Here is a 19,799-nt window from a genome sequence, read left to right on the forward strand (position 1 = left end):
AGGTATTAATTTAGTTTTACTAAAGCCTGCTGGGACACAAGTAATGGGTTAGTGCATTTGTAAACAGGAATCGCTTGACAAGTGGCCCCCTTCATCCCCCCCTTCCTCGTCCTGATATGGCTCTGCGTAGTCGGCTGGACGTTAAGCAACAAATAAACAAACAAACAATTGTTTTATATCGTGCAAATAAGGTAGAAGAACACAAATAAAAATAAAGCACTAAAATGTAGTCGTCTGGTTTTGTCCATCACTCTTATTCTCTGTCTTGTATGTATTCTTCTTTCTTTCTTTTTTGTTACCTTTTCATTGTATTCCTCCTTTTGTGTGTGTGGGTGTGTTTACAATAAAATAGCTCTGGGTTATAGTGGGGCTCCTATGTTGCAAAATCATTCAAATCATGCAACAAACACCAAATTAAGCAAATATGAAGAGTTTTATGTGCTTAACAAAACCTGATACAGAGCCATCGCGAAAAATAAAAAATGGGTAGTTTTTAAACAATTTTTCAAAATGGCCGCCAGTGTAAACGGTTGGGTATGTTAGGCATATTTCACTTCATGTGATTAACAGCAAATTTGGCGTAAATGGACATTTGCTTTTGCTTAACAAAACCTGATACAGAGCCACCGTGAAAAAATTAAGAAATCAGTAGTTTTTTTACAATTTTCAAAATGGCCGCCAATAAAAGGGTATTTAGGCATTTTTGATGCTACAAGACATTCTCTTGCAATAGAAACTAACACAAACACATTTTTAAACAAAACAATACATGTATTGTTGGTGCAGAGAATGATTGGACGGTGTGGGTGGCAGGGTTGAAGAATTTGTGGATTACCTAAACTGTGCAAAAATAAATATATTGCACCAATTTTCATACCAAAACGGAAACATTCATTCCTGTGCTGTTATATTCAATGTATGCTATTGAGGGCACTCAACTTGGCTAACTGGAACACTTTTAAGATAAAAGGTGGCCTTTACATGGATTATTTGACCGCCGCCCAAATAAGGGTACCCCCAAAATAAAACTGATAAAAATGTAATGTATCAACTCAAAAGTCGACTAAAATTCATAATCGCTGTATTTCGAAAACGTTGTTTGTTCTCATGTGTTTACACAACTAGCACATTCCGGCAAGTGTCTATACTCAAAAGAAACTTTGGCAGTACTTGAAACAACCATCTGTCATATATACATGCGAAGTCAAAAATATGTGGGATGTAAGTCAACAAACCTGTGGCAGTTTTTAAAATATTATTTCGTGAAGATTTGAAAGTGTACTCAAACGGTTGAACTACGCCTCGTGCGTAGACACACATTCCTGAAAGTTTCAACGCAACCCACTTGGTCATTGCTAAAATACATGGATTTTAGTTGACTTGGGTATCCCTCAAATTTGACACATAAACATCTCATCCGTGAGATCGACACATACATCAGTAGGTACAATGGCACAACACTAGAAATATGCAAGATGGCGAAATAAAACAACCTGTTCTGGATGGATAATCAAGTTGACTTTCTCTTCGTATACAACAGTGACCCAGTTGTGCCTCAGGAATTGTCGTCGGCTTTTTAAAAGGTACCCGAAGTTTTTGTCACATCTCTTTGTCACGTCAAGGGTATCCTTATTTTGACGGCGTAAATGATGATGTTAAAAAAAAATGTGCCAGATAGCGAAGATGCGAGCCTTTAATGGCATAGACAGTTTGAATAAAATGACACAGGAATAAAAGTTTGAGTTGGGGTATGAAAATGGGTGCAATAATATTTTTGCACAGTTTAGATGCTGACAGTTTTCACAGGCATGCAAGCACATTTGCAGAGAGCTGTGCTCTGCAGTCCTTCTTAGCAGCATTTGCAGCGTTTTGTTGTACAGCTCTTCTTGCAGGCACACCTCATGAGTTCTCGGCACACGCTGGATACCTCTTGAAAGCTCGTCCAGAATGACTCCCACTTTCCAGCCTTGAACTGCCAGCCCACAGAGTTTGGAAGTCTAATAGGTAGATGGCTCTTCTCAATCTCATGTCCTGCAGCAGCACCTCACTTGTAAGGGGATTATGGTCAATTTGGCAGCTCTTTTTACTGAAGAGGTACCGTCTAGCACTGTTTACACCCAGTACGTTGCTGGTTTTGTCCTACAAATGTACACCAAAAAGCTCTTGTGCTGCCCTGTCAGTGGTACTCAGCTTACAAAGAGGAGCAGACAACCTGAAGAAAGTTTGAGTGACGTCTTCAAATGCTTGCCATACTTCCCAAGCCTTCTGATTCCCCAATACCATTGAAGAACGACATAGTGTCACAGCCTGTAAGGCTATGCAAAATGGGCAGACAGGGTGACTTCTCTTGGCCAATGGCTTTGGCAATGTGGTGATACACTTCACGAGCAGAAAAAAACGCAACACAGCTGGAATGAGAAGCAGACTGTCTGGCCTCCTCTACATCCATGGTGCAGGAAATCAGCCTGTGGTACCCTTCACACAAAAGATGAAAAGTGACATTTTTATTTGAATGTATTTGAATAATGTTTACTATCTCAGAGAGTCGGTCAAAGCCGGGTTAGCAAGTCTTCACACAACCAAAATGAAAGAAAATTATATTTCATGAATTCGTATAATTCTTACTGTTTCAGGTTAAAAAACAAACAAACACAGTTTCCAGTGACCCAACTGATTCTGGAATCTTTCTGACCGCTACATTTATTCCCTTCAAACAGTCGCTAACAGAATGTTGACCATAGTGAGGGTTCGTACGTTAAACCCATCAAATTCACAGAGGTCGCTTACAAATGATGTGCAAACATGTTCCAATTAATACAAATAAAAAAATCTTACTGTTAAGATGTATTAGGTAACAAACCTTGATACAGTAGTACTAGTGAAATCGGCTCTCTTCTGTGGCACCGGAATAAATGCAGAACGCTTGTTCCCAGGAACCGGCATGTGGTGTAACTCTTGTATATATCCTGTAAAAATAAAATTCACACCAATGCACGGTCAACTTAAAATAAGCAAAAGGATGAGAAACAAGCAACAAACCAAAATTGTAAAACTCAAAGAGCGGTACCTCTTCATTTTTCAAAACCACTTATCTCATTTGATTAGCATACACTGTATGCTTTTGTCTGTTACCTACCGTCTTTGAAAGTTTGATCACAACACTGTAAAGACATGGGGAGTGGAGTGTTTTTATCTCCAGCTGGTCATCCTACTATCTGGCCTACCCTCACTCAGTTTTTGACTCTACCCCTCCCCACCTTATGGAAGTCCTTAACGTAGGCAGGACTAATCATTTATCATACCATGAACAATCTCTTTCTCCTCGCCTTTTATTCAAAGTTCGTTTAATCTGTTTAAAATCACCAGCGTGGCGATCATGATTTCCTTACTTGTAATCAACAGATAGATCTAGATCTATCAGCATCACAATCCAGCTTGATGAGCTATTGCAAGATTACTCTGCATTTCAGCGCTTCACCCGATGAATAACAGACCCCAGGGGAGAATTAAACAGTAAAATGATGTGACATTGGTGAATGGATGCGTATTCTTGAAAACTTACCTTCCGAAACGTTGTTTTCGCTCAAATCAAAACACGCAATGTTGCGGAGGCCGCCATCTTGAATTTTCATGCTGCGGATATATAACATTCTAAAAACGATCAAATTAAATACCAGAACACAAAAATACCCATAAGAGTATTTATGTCATGCATGTGTTATCAGCAGACAACTTCTGGTGCATGGTAAACCATTGAATTTTACATTTGCTGAGTTGGGAATATTTACTGCTGAGCGCTTTTGGTACGAATTTCGTCTGCTGTAAATGCAGCCTTTTATTCCCTATCAAAGACAAAAAAAACGATTTCTGAAGTGGCTCTGTATCTGAAATCCCTTAAATAATTATAAGGAACAATACCACAAAGTATGATGTTTGTTGCAAGATGTGAATGATTTATGAGTGCGTCTGCAACATACGAGCCCCACTATTAGTTATGTTCTCTTTGACAATGTCACACATTTCCCAACTAAAATTCTGTGTGAACTTTTTCTAAAATTGTGATCTTCCCTCCCCCCCCCCCCCCCCCCCCCCCCCCCCCCCCCCCCCAAAAAAAAAAAAAATCATTAACTTTGCAGATGCGGGTGAAATTATTATACCTGGTTATTGTATTACATTGTCAAAATACAAGAAAAAACTAACTTTACTTAAAATAAATGGATTCATTTTGTAAGATCCAAAAATTGAGGTGGATTATGGATACAGAAACAGCCCAGCAGCAGTAACTATGAAATGAAAAACCTTAAACTGTGATAAAAAAAAAAAAGAATGGAAGATAATGGTTGAAAATATTTTATTTGATTACATAGCAAGGGCTGGGGAAACCTGTTTGTGTGTTTTAACCACTGAAGATTACGCTGAACGGACCACTTGTGGGTACCCAGATACCAAGAAACCATGCAAACTCACGTTTGATTAAATTTAAGTAAACAATGACCACATTTGCAGGTATTACAGTACAGTGCAGCAAAAAGACAGCATTTTAGGGAAGGGAAGTAACTCTCTCGAATTGGCGGGAGGTGCAAGTGGTCGTTTGTCACGATCGGTTCGGGAGAAATAAACACATAATATTTTCACTGTTTGATGTAGTTGCAGCTCATTTCAAAACTTGGTAAGTAAAGCGTGTATACTTTACATCTTGTAGTACGAGTATTGATCTCGGAATAAGAGCTCTTGCACTTGCTATCGATTTTCTCCATCATGACCATTCCTTGATTGTGTGCATTTTGATTTTGTAAACTTTCACTTTCAGATTGAACAATAACAGAGACGTGATCAAATCGTCATGGCTATGCAAGAAAGACGACAGGAAACAGCAGTAGAAGCAGTCGCTGAAGATGAGACCTTTGGACCTATGCCGCTTGCTAAAATAGAGGTAAGTGTTTTAGTTTTACGTATACATACTGACAAATTAAAAGATAAATTACAGCACCTGATTGGGAAACAAACACAAACACACTCAGACTTTTGGTCAGGAATTGCTTATTTATATGGCTTTGATGGTGCTGCATGTATTACTCGTTAACTGCCAAGACTAATATTTTGCAGGATCAACTCGATCCATACTTCATTACATGTCTTCTTCTTCTTCTTGGCGTTCGCAGAGGTTACACAATCAGTCCAGCACTGGTGATAATTTTACATGTCTTTATTACTATTAGTTTATACATGATGAATGGCATTCAAAATAGAGTGTCAAGAAATTATTGCCACTGTCTTTGTAAATCTTCGTTAGCTGTATGCCTGTTCATTCAGAATTTTGACAAACATTTAAAAAAAAAATGTGTGTGCATGTCAGAAAACGCTGCCGTTGCTGAACTTTAGTTCCGTTTTGTGTGTTGCATGTAGTTGACTTATTTGTACTTTGTGTGAAAGTACCGATATTATATTTTGTAAACACAATATTTATGTTTGGACGAAAATGCAGGTGAACTTTCTAGTCCTGTCAAAACAAGTTGTTTACCACGTTGTTTTGAGTCGTGGGTTCGTGGCGTTCGCTCGGATTAAGTGCGTCGGCACTTTTGATGTACGTCACAGAGAATGTCACTATTCTAGTCCATGGACAGTTCATCTAATTTTAGTCGTATCATGTTCGGTCTGGAATATTCTCGAGATTGAGTATTTACTATATAGGCCAGCGCGATTTGTATGTTAAAAAAAGCTTCTACTTTGAGTTCTGCTACGATGTGCAGTAGTATGTATGGAATGCTGAATAAATCCTCGAACTCAATTTGACGAGTTTTTGTCTGCTGCTGTGAAGACGGGCCACGTAGAATAAAAGAACACAACTATATGACATTTGAGAACTTGGTCAATCTCAAGTGTCGTGTAACAGTGCAATACATTTACTTTTAATGATACAAATTATAATGACCTGCATAGATGTGTATGATTTGGCAGAATAAACATCAATGAATAGGTGCAGCAGTGTAGTCATTTTTGTACCATTGAAGCTGTTTTGTATCATCCTGCACACCACATGGCAATTCTAATGTGTCTTGTTAGGCCCAAAAAAAAATAGTCTGTTTACGGTAACCCGACCGACCCTATTTTTTTCGCGCGACCCTAGACTTTTTTTGGCATTTGGGGGGAAAAAAATAACGTAAAAATATGTTGGTTTTTTTGAGAGAAAAAAAAGGGAAAAAAAATCCCGACCTACCGACCCTATTTTTTTGGCCTATGTTACCGTAAACAGACCTCTTTTTTTTTTGGCCTTAGTAAGAGTACATGTATCTCTGCCTAGTTATAACTAAATATAAGAAATTGCTTGCTTTATATTTCAGGGCAATGGTATCAGTGGTACAGACGTGAAGAAGCTGGAGGAGGCAGGGTTCTACACTGTGGAGTCTGTGGCCTTCGCTCCAAAGAAAATGCTCCTGGCTATCAAGGGCATCAGTGAGGCCAAGGCTGATAAAATTGTGGTGAGTACTCAGTAGTAGAGTGCAGATGATACGGTTCTTTGTATAATGATACATAATTATGCAGGGAAATGCCCAAACTTTCAAATTGCCAAACTCTTGTCGTCATTCTAGCAAAATTGCTTAGTGGACTTTTTGTTAAACTTTGAAAACATTTGAAAAAATTGCTGTAGCTTTTAAAAAAATGTTTTTATACTTTTACTTTAAGAAACATCCCTGTAAGTATAACCAAATAAATTATTTGAATCTTTCATAAGTAAATTATTATTGGTCTTATGATTTGGCTTTCATTTAAGATTTTAATGCAGTCTTTGTGAAGAGGCCAAGTAAAGAGTGCTACAATAATATTGATAGTGACTACTTCAAGCACTTGTTCACATTGAGGTTTTAATCTGGCAATAAGCAGGCATGTGACTCCAATTGCTGTGTCAGAGTTTCAAGTAACACTCCAATCGTAGCCAATGGTTTTACATAAAACATGAAATAATACATGAATACTTTTTGAGTTTCAGTTGCTTTTATTCCTTACATATTTTTAATATAAAAGCTGTATGAGATGTAATGTGATAATTTCAAGAGACTTTTTGTCATTTGTAGCAAGAAGCAGCTAAGCTGGTGCCTATGGGGTTCACAACAGCGACAGAGTTCCATCAGAAACGCTCAGAGATCATCCAGGTCACCACAGGGTCCAAGGAACTGGACAAGTTACTGCAAGGTTGAGCGACATTTCCACTAGTAGATTTATTAGTACACAAGTGGTTATTTATTTTACACTTGTAACTTGTAAGATGTTTTAAACTTATAAGATGTTTTACACTAAAAGATTTTTTTCCAGATGTAGGTCTTTTGTGACATTTAACATACGTGTGAACTAGATTAAATGTACTGTACATATATTTGGTTGTACACAGTACAGTGACCAAATCAGTGTTCTCAAGTTAGGAGGAACCCTGTTAGAGGGATTATACTGTATACAGTAGAGGATTAATGTAAAAATGTATCGGGATTGGACAAAACCTCACCAATAAGAAATTAAAACATGGCAACACTTCACCACTTGAAACAGTCTGTTCATAGAGCAAGAACTAATCTTGCACATTTCCATCAACTTATGTTCCAGATAGTGAATCAGTTGACGATATCTGTTGAGGTATTCTGTATTTCATGTACAGTTGTAGATGGTCTGGTCTGGTATGGTATGGTCTCTGATTCTGAAGGCTTTTTCTTTTTTTATAAACCTGCCTAAATGGAATATCTCTTTTGATGAATGTGTAAATGTTTGTGTTACCAGGTGGTATTGAGACGGGCTCCATCACAGAGATCTTTGGGGAGTTCAGAACAGGAAAGACACAGCTATGTCACACCATGGCTGTCACATGTCAGGTAAACAAACATGTCTGCTCTTCATGTTTTAGTGCGTAGATTTGTGGCAATAAGATTCACTTGTAACAACGCGCATTTTGTGTCTGCTTGCAGTAATCTTTGTGCCGTTTACTCTGGTGTACGTTTGTCAAGTGAATAAAGAGAATGCATGTTTGTTCTTGGGAACTCACATAGATTATAGTATTACCAGTATGCAAAGATCAGCACAAAGTAGGCTATTGGAGGTAGTTGTTATAACAAATAATAAGTAAGTTTCATAATAAATCAGCATTATTCTACGAAATGAGTAAAAAAAAAGTTTTAAAAAACCACCATGTAATACGTAACTTGATCAAATCGCGCATTCAGCATCTTAATGTTTTGCTGACTGATGACTTACACTTGGTCTAGACTGTGCTGACTGTCCATTACTGTTTCAGTTGCCAATAGACATGGGAGGTGGAGAGGGAAAGGCCATGTACATTGACACAGAGGGAACGTTCCGACCAGAGAGACTGCTGGCTGTTGCTGACAGGTAAATTTTGATAGGTTTCACAATAGTTCTGCCCTAGTATTGGGTCGTGTTCAACTCAACCATACTATTTATCCACAATTTCTATGTGGCATTAACTAATAAACACCTGACTGGATTTGAATCCAGAAATTGTCTGTATGAATTATGTGGAGAGTCAAATTTGTACTTTTGTAGATTTTACACAAAAAAACTGGGTACGGCACTGATGTGAAGTCTTTCAAAGTCAGAAATTAATGTGTGTGAGGCGTTACCCTAGACTCTGTCCAGTGTCATTTTAATTTACCTTTTGGTGATTTGTTTTATTACTGTGGCATTTCACTCATACCAATTGTTTCATTATTGTGCACCAAATAAGTTATGCAGATTATTATTTTACAGTAATGTTGCTATGAATTTTCCCCGCAAATTTGTGAAGATAGCCATGAAAGGTTTAGAATTTTGGCAGCTCCACTAAAGTGACAGGAAAGCTTTTGGCAGTTTGAGAAGAAAAATCCAAAACTTAAAAGACAGATTTGAATAAAAGGACATGTCTGTATGAAAAGAGTGTGTTGTGTGCAGGTACGGGCTGAAAGGCAGTGATGTACTGGACAACGTGGCATATGCCAGAGCCTACAACAGCGACCACCAGTCACAGCTTCTCATCCAGGCGGCAGCCATGATGGCAGAGTCCAGGTCAGTTTCAGGATGTTCATATACAGTCAGACCTTTCTACAAATACAATGTATATCGATTGAGTGGTAGTTGCCAATGCCAAGGCAGGTTTGACTACCGTACTTTCCGGGTCATAAGGCGCGACTTTTTTCCTCGAGTTTGACCCCTGCGTCTTTTATAACGAAGCGCCTAATCCGTGTATGAAATACAAAAAAAATCAAAGACACCGCCTGAGTACCAGTCAAACAACTTGTGATAATGCATGTTTCAGCTACTAGGTACTACCCTGGCCAAGTTTCCTCTCAAGACATCACCCCATAGGTTAAACTCGGTCACTGACCCCGGTGCAGGAAGTGTTTCCTCTCTCAGATCTATGACAGGGGAACCACCTCTCATAGCAAAAACTGGGTCATTGACCCCTGGGAAGAAGGTCAGTGTCTAAACAAGGCAACCCAGCTATGACAATGGACCTGCCTTTGATCTCGCCGCACACACAGAGCACACATATTTCCACTCTGTATTCTTCCTTTGATGTGCAGCTTATTTTCATTCTTCGACCGTTTGTTACCGGTATACTTTTTTAATTTTGGTGCGCCCTATCGGCCCCCTGCGCCCAATGGGTGACTGGATTACAATTTTGTTTAAAAAGAAGGGGGTGCGCCTTATGCGCTGTAGCGCCTTGTAACCCGGAAAATACGGTAAATCATTTTACAAATGTTATACAATGTACAATTAATTGGGAATTCTTTTTGCTTTGCTCAGTCTGTTGCAGTTGCCCTTCCAGCATTGGAATTAAAATATTTCTTATCATATTGAACAGTCACAAGTAGATTTGCCTGCTGTGTAAGGGTTTGGGTGTGTTTGTGTTTGCGATGTGCTGGAAGTAGCTGTGGCGTTGAACATAATTGTTGCCTGATCTGTATTGGTTGTTCTTCTTGTTGCTGTTTTGAGTAGGTAATTGTAATGCTTTTAAAATTTGATACAGGTGAACTAAGTGAGCAAATTCATATGGAATGAAAATGACATCTCTCACTTATGAAGAATATTTCTCAAGTATACATGTGTGTTGTACCCATGGATTTTCTCCATCTTTCCATGGGGAAATTGCATTGTTTCAGGTATGCACTGCTGATTGTAGACAGTGCCACCGCCCTGTACAGGACAGACTACTCTGGGCGAGGGGAGTTGTCTGCACGGCAGATGCACCTGGCTAGATTCCTGCGCATGTTGCTCAGATTGGCTGATGAGGTTTGTCATTGCAGATCTGTAGCTTAATGTCTCACAAACCACCTTTTGTTAATGAATGGTTTTTCTCTCCATCCAATCTTTGAAAAAAGAGGACTTACACAGGACTGTAGAAACGTTATAATTTGAAATGATTTATTATTCTGGAATGTGTGCGAATTCTGGCCTTATCGCCAGCCTTATGCAACATAGATATAAAAAAAATCTTAACGCATTCACTGGCAGTTGACAATTTTTAGGAACTAAGGGTGTAATGTATGCATTTAAAGTGCTTGTGTCCCTTTGTTTTCAGATCTTTAAATATCGCTGTCCCTCATTTGATTAAGATTTTAAGGATGAACCGGTCAGAAATTTCTGTATGAAATGTCAATAAATTAAGCCAAAACAATTGAAGTTAAGTGTGATATTATGATGTGATTTGTGCAGTATGGCGTGGCAGTGGTGATGACAAATCAGGTGGTAGCACAGGTAGACGGAGCGGCCATGTTTTCTGCTGACCCCAAGAAACCCATCGGCGGCAACATCATTGCTCATGCCTCCACCACCAGGTGAGTGTTTGCTGCAGTCTTCTTTTCCTTGCTGCTGTCTGTATTTTTCAACTGTGCTTTCAAACCAGCTTCAGGTTTGAAAAACATATTTGGGGGGAGAAAAAAAAATGAAAAATGAAAAAAAACACTTTAGGTTTGAGACTCTTATCATGTTGCTTCCCTTGCATTATATTGACCCCATCGCAACCCAGGCCTGAAAGTGGCGAGTATTTTACTCGCCATGGCGAGTAGAAACCTGTAACTGGCAAGTAGAAATGTTCATCTACTCGCCAAATGTGAGTGAAGTTGCTGAAACAAATTGTTGGTTCGGCTAGTAAAGTTTGCTCTCTGGCTAGTAAATGTTCAGAATCAGTAGCCCAAAGGCTAGTACACCATTTTTTTTTACTTTCAGGGCTGCAACCTTAACAATAGTAACCAAGACACATGTTCACATGTTACATAATCAAGAAACAAGAATTGTAGGTTAATGGAACATTTCTTATTGACAAAAAGAAACGTTACATTCACTAGTACGTCGACCACGGAATGAGTCGCATGTCACCTTTGCATGATTTTCATATTTTTACATTTTCCTAAAGAGTTTTTTATGCTCTATCCAGTGGTGAAAACCGTTTTAGAAAAGAGCGAAAACGGTTTGAGTTATACGCCTGTGACTTAGGTGACCCTCACACTGTTACAAGACACTCCCCGGACTTATATTAAGCCTAGCGCAGAACCGCGCGAGGTGACGCGACTCATTTCGTGGTGGAGGGTCACAAATGGTCTTTGAAGTAGGCAGGCAGACAGACAGACAGGCAGACAGACAGACAGACGGACAGACAGACAGAGAGACAAACACTTATGATACAAATAATGAATTTATCTAAGAAGCATGGATGTAACTCACTTTCAAAATGCCAGCCAGGTCAAAAAATATGTGTTCACATGTTACTACTAGTAACATGTAATTGGATGTGTGTCTGTGATTTTTGTTTTGATGTGCTTCTGCTTGTATGTGTGTAATGATTTTACTAGGATGATTATATATATTCCTCTTTTTGTCCTGTTTCAGACTCTCCCTTCGGAAAGGAAGAGGAGAAACTCGCATTTGCAAAATCTACGATTCGCCATGCTTGCCTGAAGCAGAAGCCATGTTTGCCATTGGAGCAGATGGCATAGGGGACGCCAAGGATTAATCCACAGCCATGATTCCGTGGAAGAAATACGTCATGCAGAGTCTGAAATGAGGATTAAAGAAAGGTTCAACCATCCACGTTATTAAGTTTCATGAATCTTTCTGAAGAAATATTTCATGCAGAGGCGCAAATTGCAATCAAAACATGGTGCAGCTCTATGTGTTATTCCGTGTTTCTTACTTGCTTCTGCTTAAAGTAAGACATCATCTGGATTGAAATTGCATTCGGCGAGATATATAGAGAATACTACATGGCTTGCTGTGTCGTACCAGATTTACACGAGTTGTTTTTTTAAATATTGAACTGCGAGCGAAAGCGAGCTGTTCACTATTTGAAAAAGCAACGAGTGTAAATCTGGTACAACACAGCAAGCCATGTAGTATTCTGTTTATCCTACATACTGTACTTACGTGTATTTTACTGAAAATGTCTTGCAGTCGAGGCAGCTAAATTGAAGACGCTTGTTTTGGAACCTCGATCGCTTCTAAAGCCTCGTGCAATCTATTACGTCAAAGCAAAGAAACGTCACTCTGAAAGTGTGGTGTGACGTGTTAGTTCTGAAGATTCATCGAGGGTAATTAGCGAGCGCAATTTTTGTTTCTATAATGACGTTTGTCTCGGTGACTTTGGCATCATAAGCAGTGGAAAAACAGGTCCCTGCCAGACTTGCTTGACATGACCTCATTTACATGATATACACACGTGTGATTTGAACGATTATTATCTCACGGGTGTCTCTCTCACGTATGTAGGATAAACCCGATTTTGTGGTTACGTGTTTGTACTGTTGTCATGGACGTGTAAGTTTTGAGGATTGCGTGTGATACATACTGTCAATACCTGTGAGAATGTACTGTACAGGTGCATGTCTGTTTGAAGGTGCTTAGTTTTGGCTTCATGTTAGAAGAACTTTTTTTACCCACTGTCCATATTTACCCCTTGACTGCAACCATTACTGTACTTCCTAGTTATGACTTCACTTAGAATTCGCTAGTTATGACAACACTTAGAATTCGCTGACAGCTGTAAATTGTCCTTTGACTTGCAGCAAGCTGATAGCCTCCCCTGGAGGTCATATTCCAGGTTGTTCTCCTTGTAATTTGACTTTTCATAATCTGATTTTTGATTAGATTTTGCAGGTAGTCAATAGGGTTATTGTGTGTGGTTATGTGTTTGAGGCTGTTATTCTTCACTTGTTGACTTAATAAAATGAGATTGTGACAAATGCACCAAGCTGGCTCTTGGTCTTTCTTTTGCACAATACCTGTACTGAGTTTTACAGACACTCCCACAAGATCTCTGACAAAGTGTGCCAGAAGCAGTACTTTGAAAAGAAAATCCATGCCAAAAAAAAAGAGGGTTAACCCACACCTTTCCCTGAAGCATGCATGGGTGGGATTCTTCCGGTATATGCCGGAAATCCGGACTCGATTATGGCCTCTTTTTTTCTTCTCTCTTTTGATTTGGTTTTTGGTTCGGTTGAGGTTGAGGATTCATGACATTTTTCAGTCCCACCCATGAGCATGTTAGTCCCCTAGAAAAGCCAGGAATGCTCGAGAAATGTAAATGTAAGTTGTACTTGTGATGAAAGGACACCCTTTAGACCAAAAGTATCCCTGCATTGCAAGAGGTCTGACATGACAGGTAAGATTGACGGGCGCTGTGGCGGGGTGGTAAGACGTCGGCCTCTTAATCGGAAGGTCGAGGGTTCGAATCCCGGCGGCGGCTGCCTGGTGAGTTAAGTGTGGAGATTTTTTCGATCTCCCAGGTCAACTTATGTGCAGACCTGCTAGTGGCTTATCCCCCTTCGTGTGTACACGCAAGCACAAGACCAAGTGCGCACGGAAAAGATCCTGTAATCCATGTCAGAGTTCGGTTGGTTGTAGAAACACGAAAATATCCAGCATGCTTCCTCCGAAAGCGGCGTATGGCTGCCTAAATGGCGGGGTAAAAACGGTCATACACGTAAAAATTCCACTTGTGCAAAAACACGAGTGTACGTGGGAGTTTCAGCCCACGAACGCAGAAGAAGAAGAACAGGTAAGATTAGGTTACACTTATAGTCAAAGGGAAAAGAGAAGGAGTTCTTTCTTGGTAGGTGCCCTCAACGTGGCTTGACGCTACATAATCCTCTCTTAGCCTTTGGCCAAAAAGAAAAATCTGTCTGTTTCCGGTAACATCGCCAAAAAAAATAGGGTTGGTCGGTCGTTTTTTATTTTTTATTTAAATTTTTTTATTTTTTTTAAACCTTTTTCTTGCGTTTTGTTAAAGTCTTTTTACGGTTTAAAAAAAAAAATTAAACACTTCCTTAGTCTACTTACAATTATTTAGCACATGTTTTTTACCTAGATATATTGAAACTAAATAAAGTATACTTGACTTTATTTTTTTTTTGGTTTATTTGTTTTGTTTTTTGTGTGTGTGTGTGTGCGAAAAGCGAAAAAAACCACTTTAGGGTTGGCGCTTAAAAATAGGGTCGGTCGGGTTACCGGAAACAGACATATTTTTCTTTTTGGCCTTTTAAGTTAGCAGCCTGCAAAGCGCCAGGGGATAGGGAGGGGATGGAGTGCTCACTCGTGCTCGTACTTAATGCTCTTGAAATCACTTCTGCGTTTATGGGCTGAAACCCCCATGTAGACTTGTGTTTTTGCATGAGTGGGTTTTTACGTGTGTGGTCCCCCCCCCCCCCCCCCCCACCATTTAGGCAACCATACTCACTTTTCTGGGAATAAACCGGAAGAACTCTGACATGAATTACAGGATCTTTTCCTTGCGTCTTTTGTCTCGCGCTTGCATGTATGCACGAAGGGGGTTAAGGCACTAGCAGGTCTGCGCATAAGTTGACCACAGAGATCGGAAAAGTCTCCGCCCTTAACGGAACCAGGTGCGGCAGGGATTCGAACATTTAAGCTTCAACATAGTAGGCTGATGTATTTTCCACAAGGCTATTGCATCCGTCATATCACAAGAATGTCTGGGGACATCATTAAATCAGTATGTCCAGCAATGGAGCATGAGTAATCAAGAGTGAACCATTACCACAGTGCCTGAACTTTATTTCTGTGTGCAAAAATCGACATCATTAAGTAGATTAGGGGAAAATTGAGAAATCTTTTACAATTAGGATGTGCATAGGGAAAAAATGCATGACGTTTTATGTAAGTCTGTTTTGGGGGGAAATCGCACTGTCAACACACACACACACACACATTTTTTAAAGTCTTTTGTTTACAGACTTTCTTTAATTAATGTACTCTCTCCAAGACATGCACTTTCTCTCAAAAAGTTAATCCAAAGATAAAAGAAGAAAATCAGATTGCCATTAATTTATTTTGTATTTCTATTTTTTCCTTTCTCATACTGCACTCTTTCTTTTCTTTCCCCACTTCTCAAAACAAGCATCTTACAGCCGCTCTCTCGATCTCTCTTTCACTCTTAAAAAAACCCAACAAACTTGCATATTCAGGAACAATATTCCGACTGGGATTTTCTTTACTTCTTTTCTCACTGCCTTCCTTCTCCCTCCCCCCCCACCCTCGTTTCTCTGGCAGTAAAATGCGAAAGGTCATATAAAACGCCAGGCTAGCATCAACCAAATTTCCCTTTCCCTGACACTTTAGGGACAGAGCTCAGCGGAGCGTGTGACGGGATATAACGCATTGTTTCATTGCCCCTTTCGCTCAGCCAGGGACCCTAATAATAGGTCTATGGCTCAGCTAAGCGCTTTAGGCTCAAAGCCGCCCCCCTCTCTCTCTCTCGAAGTTGCAAGTTGTCTTCTATTCCTTGCAAATCTGTAAACTCACGCATTCTATTAAAAGTTACATGATTATTGTTGAATACCTCTTTCACTCAGCTAAGCGCTTTCTGCTCAAAGCCCCTCTGATTCCCCCCCCCCCCCCTCTCTCTCTCTCTCTCTCTCTCTCTCTCTCTCTCTCTCTCAGTCCTGCCCTCGCAAATTGACTTCTATTCCTGCAAATCTCTTTACTCGCGCATTCCATTAAAAGGAACACACAAATCCCCCCTCTCTCTCTCTCTCTCTCTATCAGTCTCTCTCAGTTGCATGTCCACGGCCCCCCCTATGTAAGCTTCAAAAACAGCCACCACGCTCACGCATGTCAAAGCTACCTTTTTACTCAAACAATGTTGGAATGAATTTTCAACTTTAAAGCTGTCTTCCACATGCCCAAGAGCTGCATGTAGAATAATACCCATGTTGAACGTTGACCGACAGTTCAGCCGCTTTCATTGTTTCTCTTACTCCGTTTGGCATGACAGTTCAGCTCGATGCTTTGTGTCATAATTATACCCCAACACTGCATGCAGAAAAATACGTTCGAGCGTCTGTGACGTGATATAACTCATTGTTTCATGATTCTTTCGCTCATCTTTGTTCACTAGTCAGCGCAAAGTCCCCTCACTGTCTCTCTCTCTCTCTCTCTCTCTCTCTCTCTCTCTCTCTCTCTCTTTCTCCGTCCCAAGCCCTGCTCCGTCTTCTATTTGTTTCAAATCTCTACGCTCACGCACGTTAAAGATGCAAACCTTCCTTCAGCGAACCCTTGTAAGAGCCAATGTAGCGTGCAGTTGCCAGCAAAGCAGGGTGTGACATGACCTAATGCCTAATTAGTGATTGGACGAAAGTCTACTTCGCGAATCTCGCTGCACGAAGCTTTGGCACTGAATTTTCTGTGAAAGGACTTCGCGAAGTCAACTTGGGGGTCAATTGAGGTCAACCTTTACGCGATGATTTTGTTTTCATGCTTCTTCCCCTCTCAGTCTCTCTCTAGCAGCGCTGCATTTCTATTCTTTCCCTTGTCAAAGCTCACCGTCGCATGTTAAATATTCCTTCTTTCTCATTGCTCTGTTGGGATGGCAGTGCAACTTAAGCTGTCTGTCATAGAACCAAAGGCTGTCTGTTGGAAAATATCCGTGTGAGTTTAGCTCAATGTTTGCAGATGCAAACAGTTCAGCTGCTTCAGCAACGAAGCGTGTGACGTGATAGAACGTATTAGGGCCTATGTCATGCCTCTCGCTCACCTAAGCTCTATCAGCCCATCCACCCCCCAACCCCCACTCTCTCTGGTCCTCAGACACCCACCCACCCCAATGGCAGTTTAAAAGCTAACTAAAAATCAGAAACTGTGCCGGAAAGAATATCCACTCTCGCAAGTATCACTTTCATCTCAGGATTTGTTAATATGTCATATAATCAAAAACTGACGCACACACACGCGCGCGCGCGCGTACGCGGCTGACTGACGTTTGAAGAGCCCAACAGCTTGAATTCTTCAGGTCTATGAGTGCCATTTGGCGTTATGGAAAAGTCGCTGTAATCAATAACAGTCATGAATATTCATTCAGTAGAGCATACCCACTGATAAAAATACGAATCCAAGTGCTTCAAAGATGATAAAAGTCAAGAATAAATCATTCCAGATCGTAAAACTCTGCCAGGTGATGTGCAAGGATCTTTGCAGCTTAGCTGGATCGATATTGGTTGCTAACAGACACACTTTTACAGTTTTAGTGGTGGAGGCTTTTCGCAAAACTGCACCTACCAGCATAATTTTCCTTCACTCCTGAACACGGCTGATTTGTATCAGTCAGGAATCGGAATTCCGAGTTAAAAAGGCAGTCCCCATTAGAGAGGGTGGACGATGTTTAATATGCCATGTGTCATGCTTAGGCAGTTTGTTCCCATTTCTGTGAGAGGCCCACTTCCTGCGAACAGCACAATGCAATCAGGCTGTCTTGATAACTATCACAATGGAGGCTGGTTACAAAATATTCAAACCAGAATCTCGGCTGCGGCAAATCAAGTTCAGAAAATGATACTTGTTCTTTTTGTATATTCGACCTTATTGGAAAGGAATCCGAAACAGAGTACACAGCTTGCTAACATTCCAAAATCATGAATCAAAAACAAGAATTGTTGATTTATGAACCGTGTGATAACTGAAACTACCAAACAATTATATTTTTAATGTCAGCTATTGGACGTTGTCGTGAATGAATTATTCTTGTTTTTGGGTTATTTACGACCTGGTCAAAATCAGAGAGTACAGAAAATGCCGACGTCGCACAATTAACCTAATCAAAATCAGAGAGTACAGAAAATGCCGACGTCGCACAATTAACCTAATCAAAATCAGAGAGTACAGAAAATGCCGACGTCGCACAATTAACCTGATCAAAATCAGAGAGTACAGAAAATGCCGACGTCGCACAATTAACCAAATCAAAATCAAAGAGCACAGACATTAACCACAACGACAACAACCCCGTAAGACATTTCACCTAATTAAAATCAGTACACTTGATATTGGATTTTTGCAGTTTGAATAGCACATGTTCCTGCCAAACATGAATGCTGCAACGAGATTCTGTGCACGTGCAACGACCGCATACTTTTCTATTGGAAGTTCATGAGAAACGTGCATTAAAGGGTATGGAGAAAGACTATTAGAATAATTAAAGGCGTGTAAACTGTTCTGCTCAGCAAATCAGATCTGGCCAGGCTATTACATAGTCTACATAGGATAGGACAATCCTTCCAATGGACACATACCGAAAATAAGCACACTGACGGCTTGCTGTGATGAGTTGGAATTATTTTTGTGATGAATACAATTCTTAAAAAGGCCCTAGTGGCTTTAACGCAATCACTTCATACAAAAAAAATATCCACCAAGGCTGTTGTTGATTTTTGGTGATGTGACCAAGTGCAGGGATGGTCTTATCCCATGTAAAAGCCTGGCAAGATCTGTCAGTGATGGTGAGCTGAACTGTTTACTCGGAAAGGAGTGTGCCTTTGAACTGCTGAAGGTACTCCCAAGACAGTGTTCGTATGTCTCCAACACTGACGTTTTAGAGGCCTAAGATGTATACACGAGGGGGGGAATCCGACAGAAAAAGAAAATGTCTCTAATGGGTATTACTGAAAACAACAGCTCTTAGGAAAGGAAAGTCACACGGCAAAAGTTCTCATGTAAACACGCGCGCACACACACACACGCACGCACACATACACGCACTCAAACGCAAAATAACGGACGCATAAATTAATTATGAGAGCCTAGGCGGTTGACATTACGCACGCACGCAAAACACGGAACGCAAAAAATCATGAGTTTTAGATTCTGATTTGGCGCTTACTTGTCGAAAGTGCCTTCTTATCATCTTCGTCATTTTCGTACGTGGGCAACAAATCCTACGCACACTCAAATTTGTAACGAGCGGGCGTTTATGTCTTTGACCTATTTCTGCCCCGCCATTAAAAGCAGCCATACTGCGCTATCGGGGGTATAAAAGGTTCCATCTTTCTCGCCTTTGTCTCTGCTCTCATGATAAGAGCACTTAGCTATTTTCTTTCCTTTTTTTTTGTTATTCGAAAACGATGCAGTTTATGACACTGCTCAAGATTACGACAAGAAATGGCAGATGTATTTTAATCCGCACGGTTCAGCGAGCAGTTGAGTGCAAACAGGTGAATGGGTATCAGAGCTGAGGTGCATGAATGGGTATCAGGGATGAGGTGCATGAATGGGTATCAGGGATGAGGTGCATGAATGGGTATCAGGGATGAGGTGCATGAATGGGTATCAGGGATGAGGTGCATGAATGGGTATCAGGGCTGAGGTGCATGAATGGGTATCAGGGATGAGGTGCATGAATGGGTACTGATCAGGGCTGAGGTGCATGAATGGGTATCAGGGATGAGGTGCATGAATGGGTATCAGGGCTGAGGTGCATGAATGGGTACTGATCAGGGCTGAGGTGCATGAATGGGTATCAGGGCTGAGGTGCATGA

The 19,799-nt window shown here is 40.4% G+C and overlaps 1 protein-coding gene and 1 long non-coding RNA gene across 2 annotated transcripts; one reads left to right on the forward strand and one right to left on the reverse strand.

The window, feature by feature from the left end:
• Nucleotides 1-39: 39 nt before the first annotated feature.
• LOC138953471 (uncharacterized) lies at nt 40-3,633 on the reverse strand. The gene is made up of 3 exons (XR_011451535.1): nt 3,563-3,633; nt 2,861-2,966; nt 40-2,475 (listed from the first exon to the last, which is right to left on the reverse strand). It is a non-coding gene; the product is annotated as an uncharacterized lncRNA (long non-coding RNA).
• An 894-nt stretch (nt 3,634-4,527) lies between these two features.
• LOC138953467 (DNA repair protein RAD51 homolog 1) lies at nt 4,528-13,221 on the forward strand. Its single transcript, XM_070325309.1, has 10 exons — nt 4,528-4,669; nt 4,811-4,933; nt 6,342-6,479; nt 7,074-7,191; nt 7,768-7,859; nt 8,279-8,373; nt 8,932-9,045; nt 10,143-10,272; nt 10,696-10,817; nt 11,869-13,221. The coding sequence occupies exons 2-10, from the start codon at nt 4,844-4,846 to the stop codon at nt 11,990-11,992; spliced, it is 1,023 nt and encodes a 340-aa protein (XP_070181410.1). The 5' UTR covers nt 4,528-4,669; nt 4,811-4,843; the 3' UTR covers nt 11,993-13,221.
• Nucleotides 13,222-19,799: the final 6,578 nt, after the last annotated feature.

The sequence above is a fragment of the Littorina saxatilis genome, linkage group LG17 (genome assembly GCF_037325665.1).
Source record: "Littorina saxatilis isolate snail1 linkage group LG17, US_GU_Lsax_2.0, whole genome shotgun sequence".
NCBI classification, from domain to species: Eukaryota; Metazoa; Mollusca; class Gastropoda; order Littorinimorpha; family Littorinidae; genus Littorina; species Littorina saxatilis.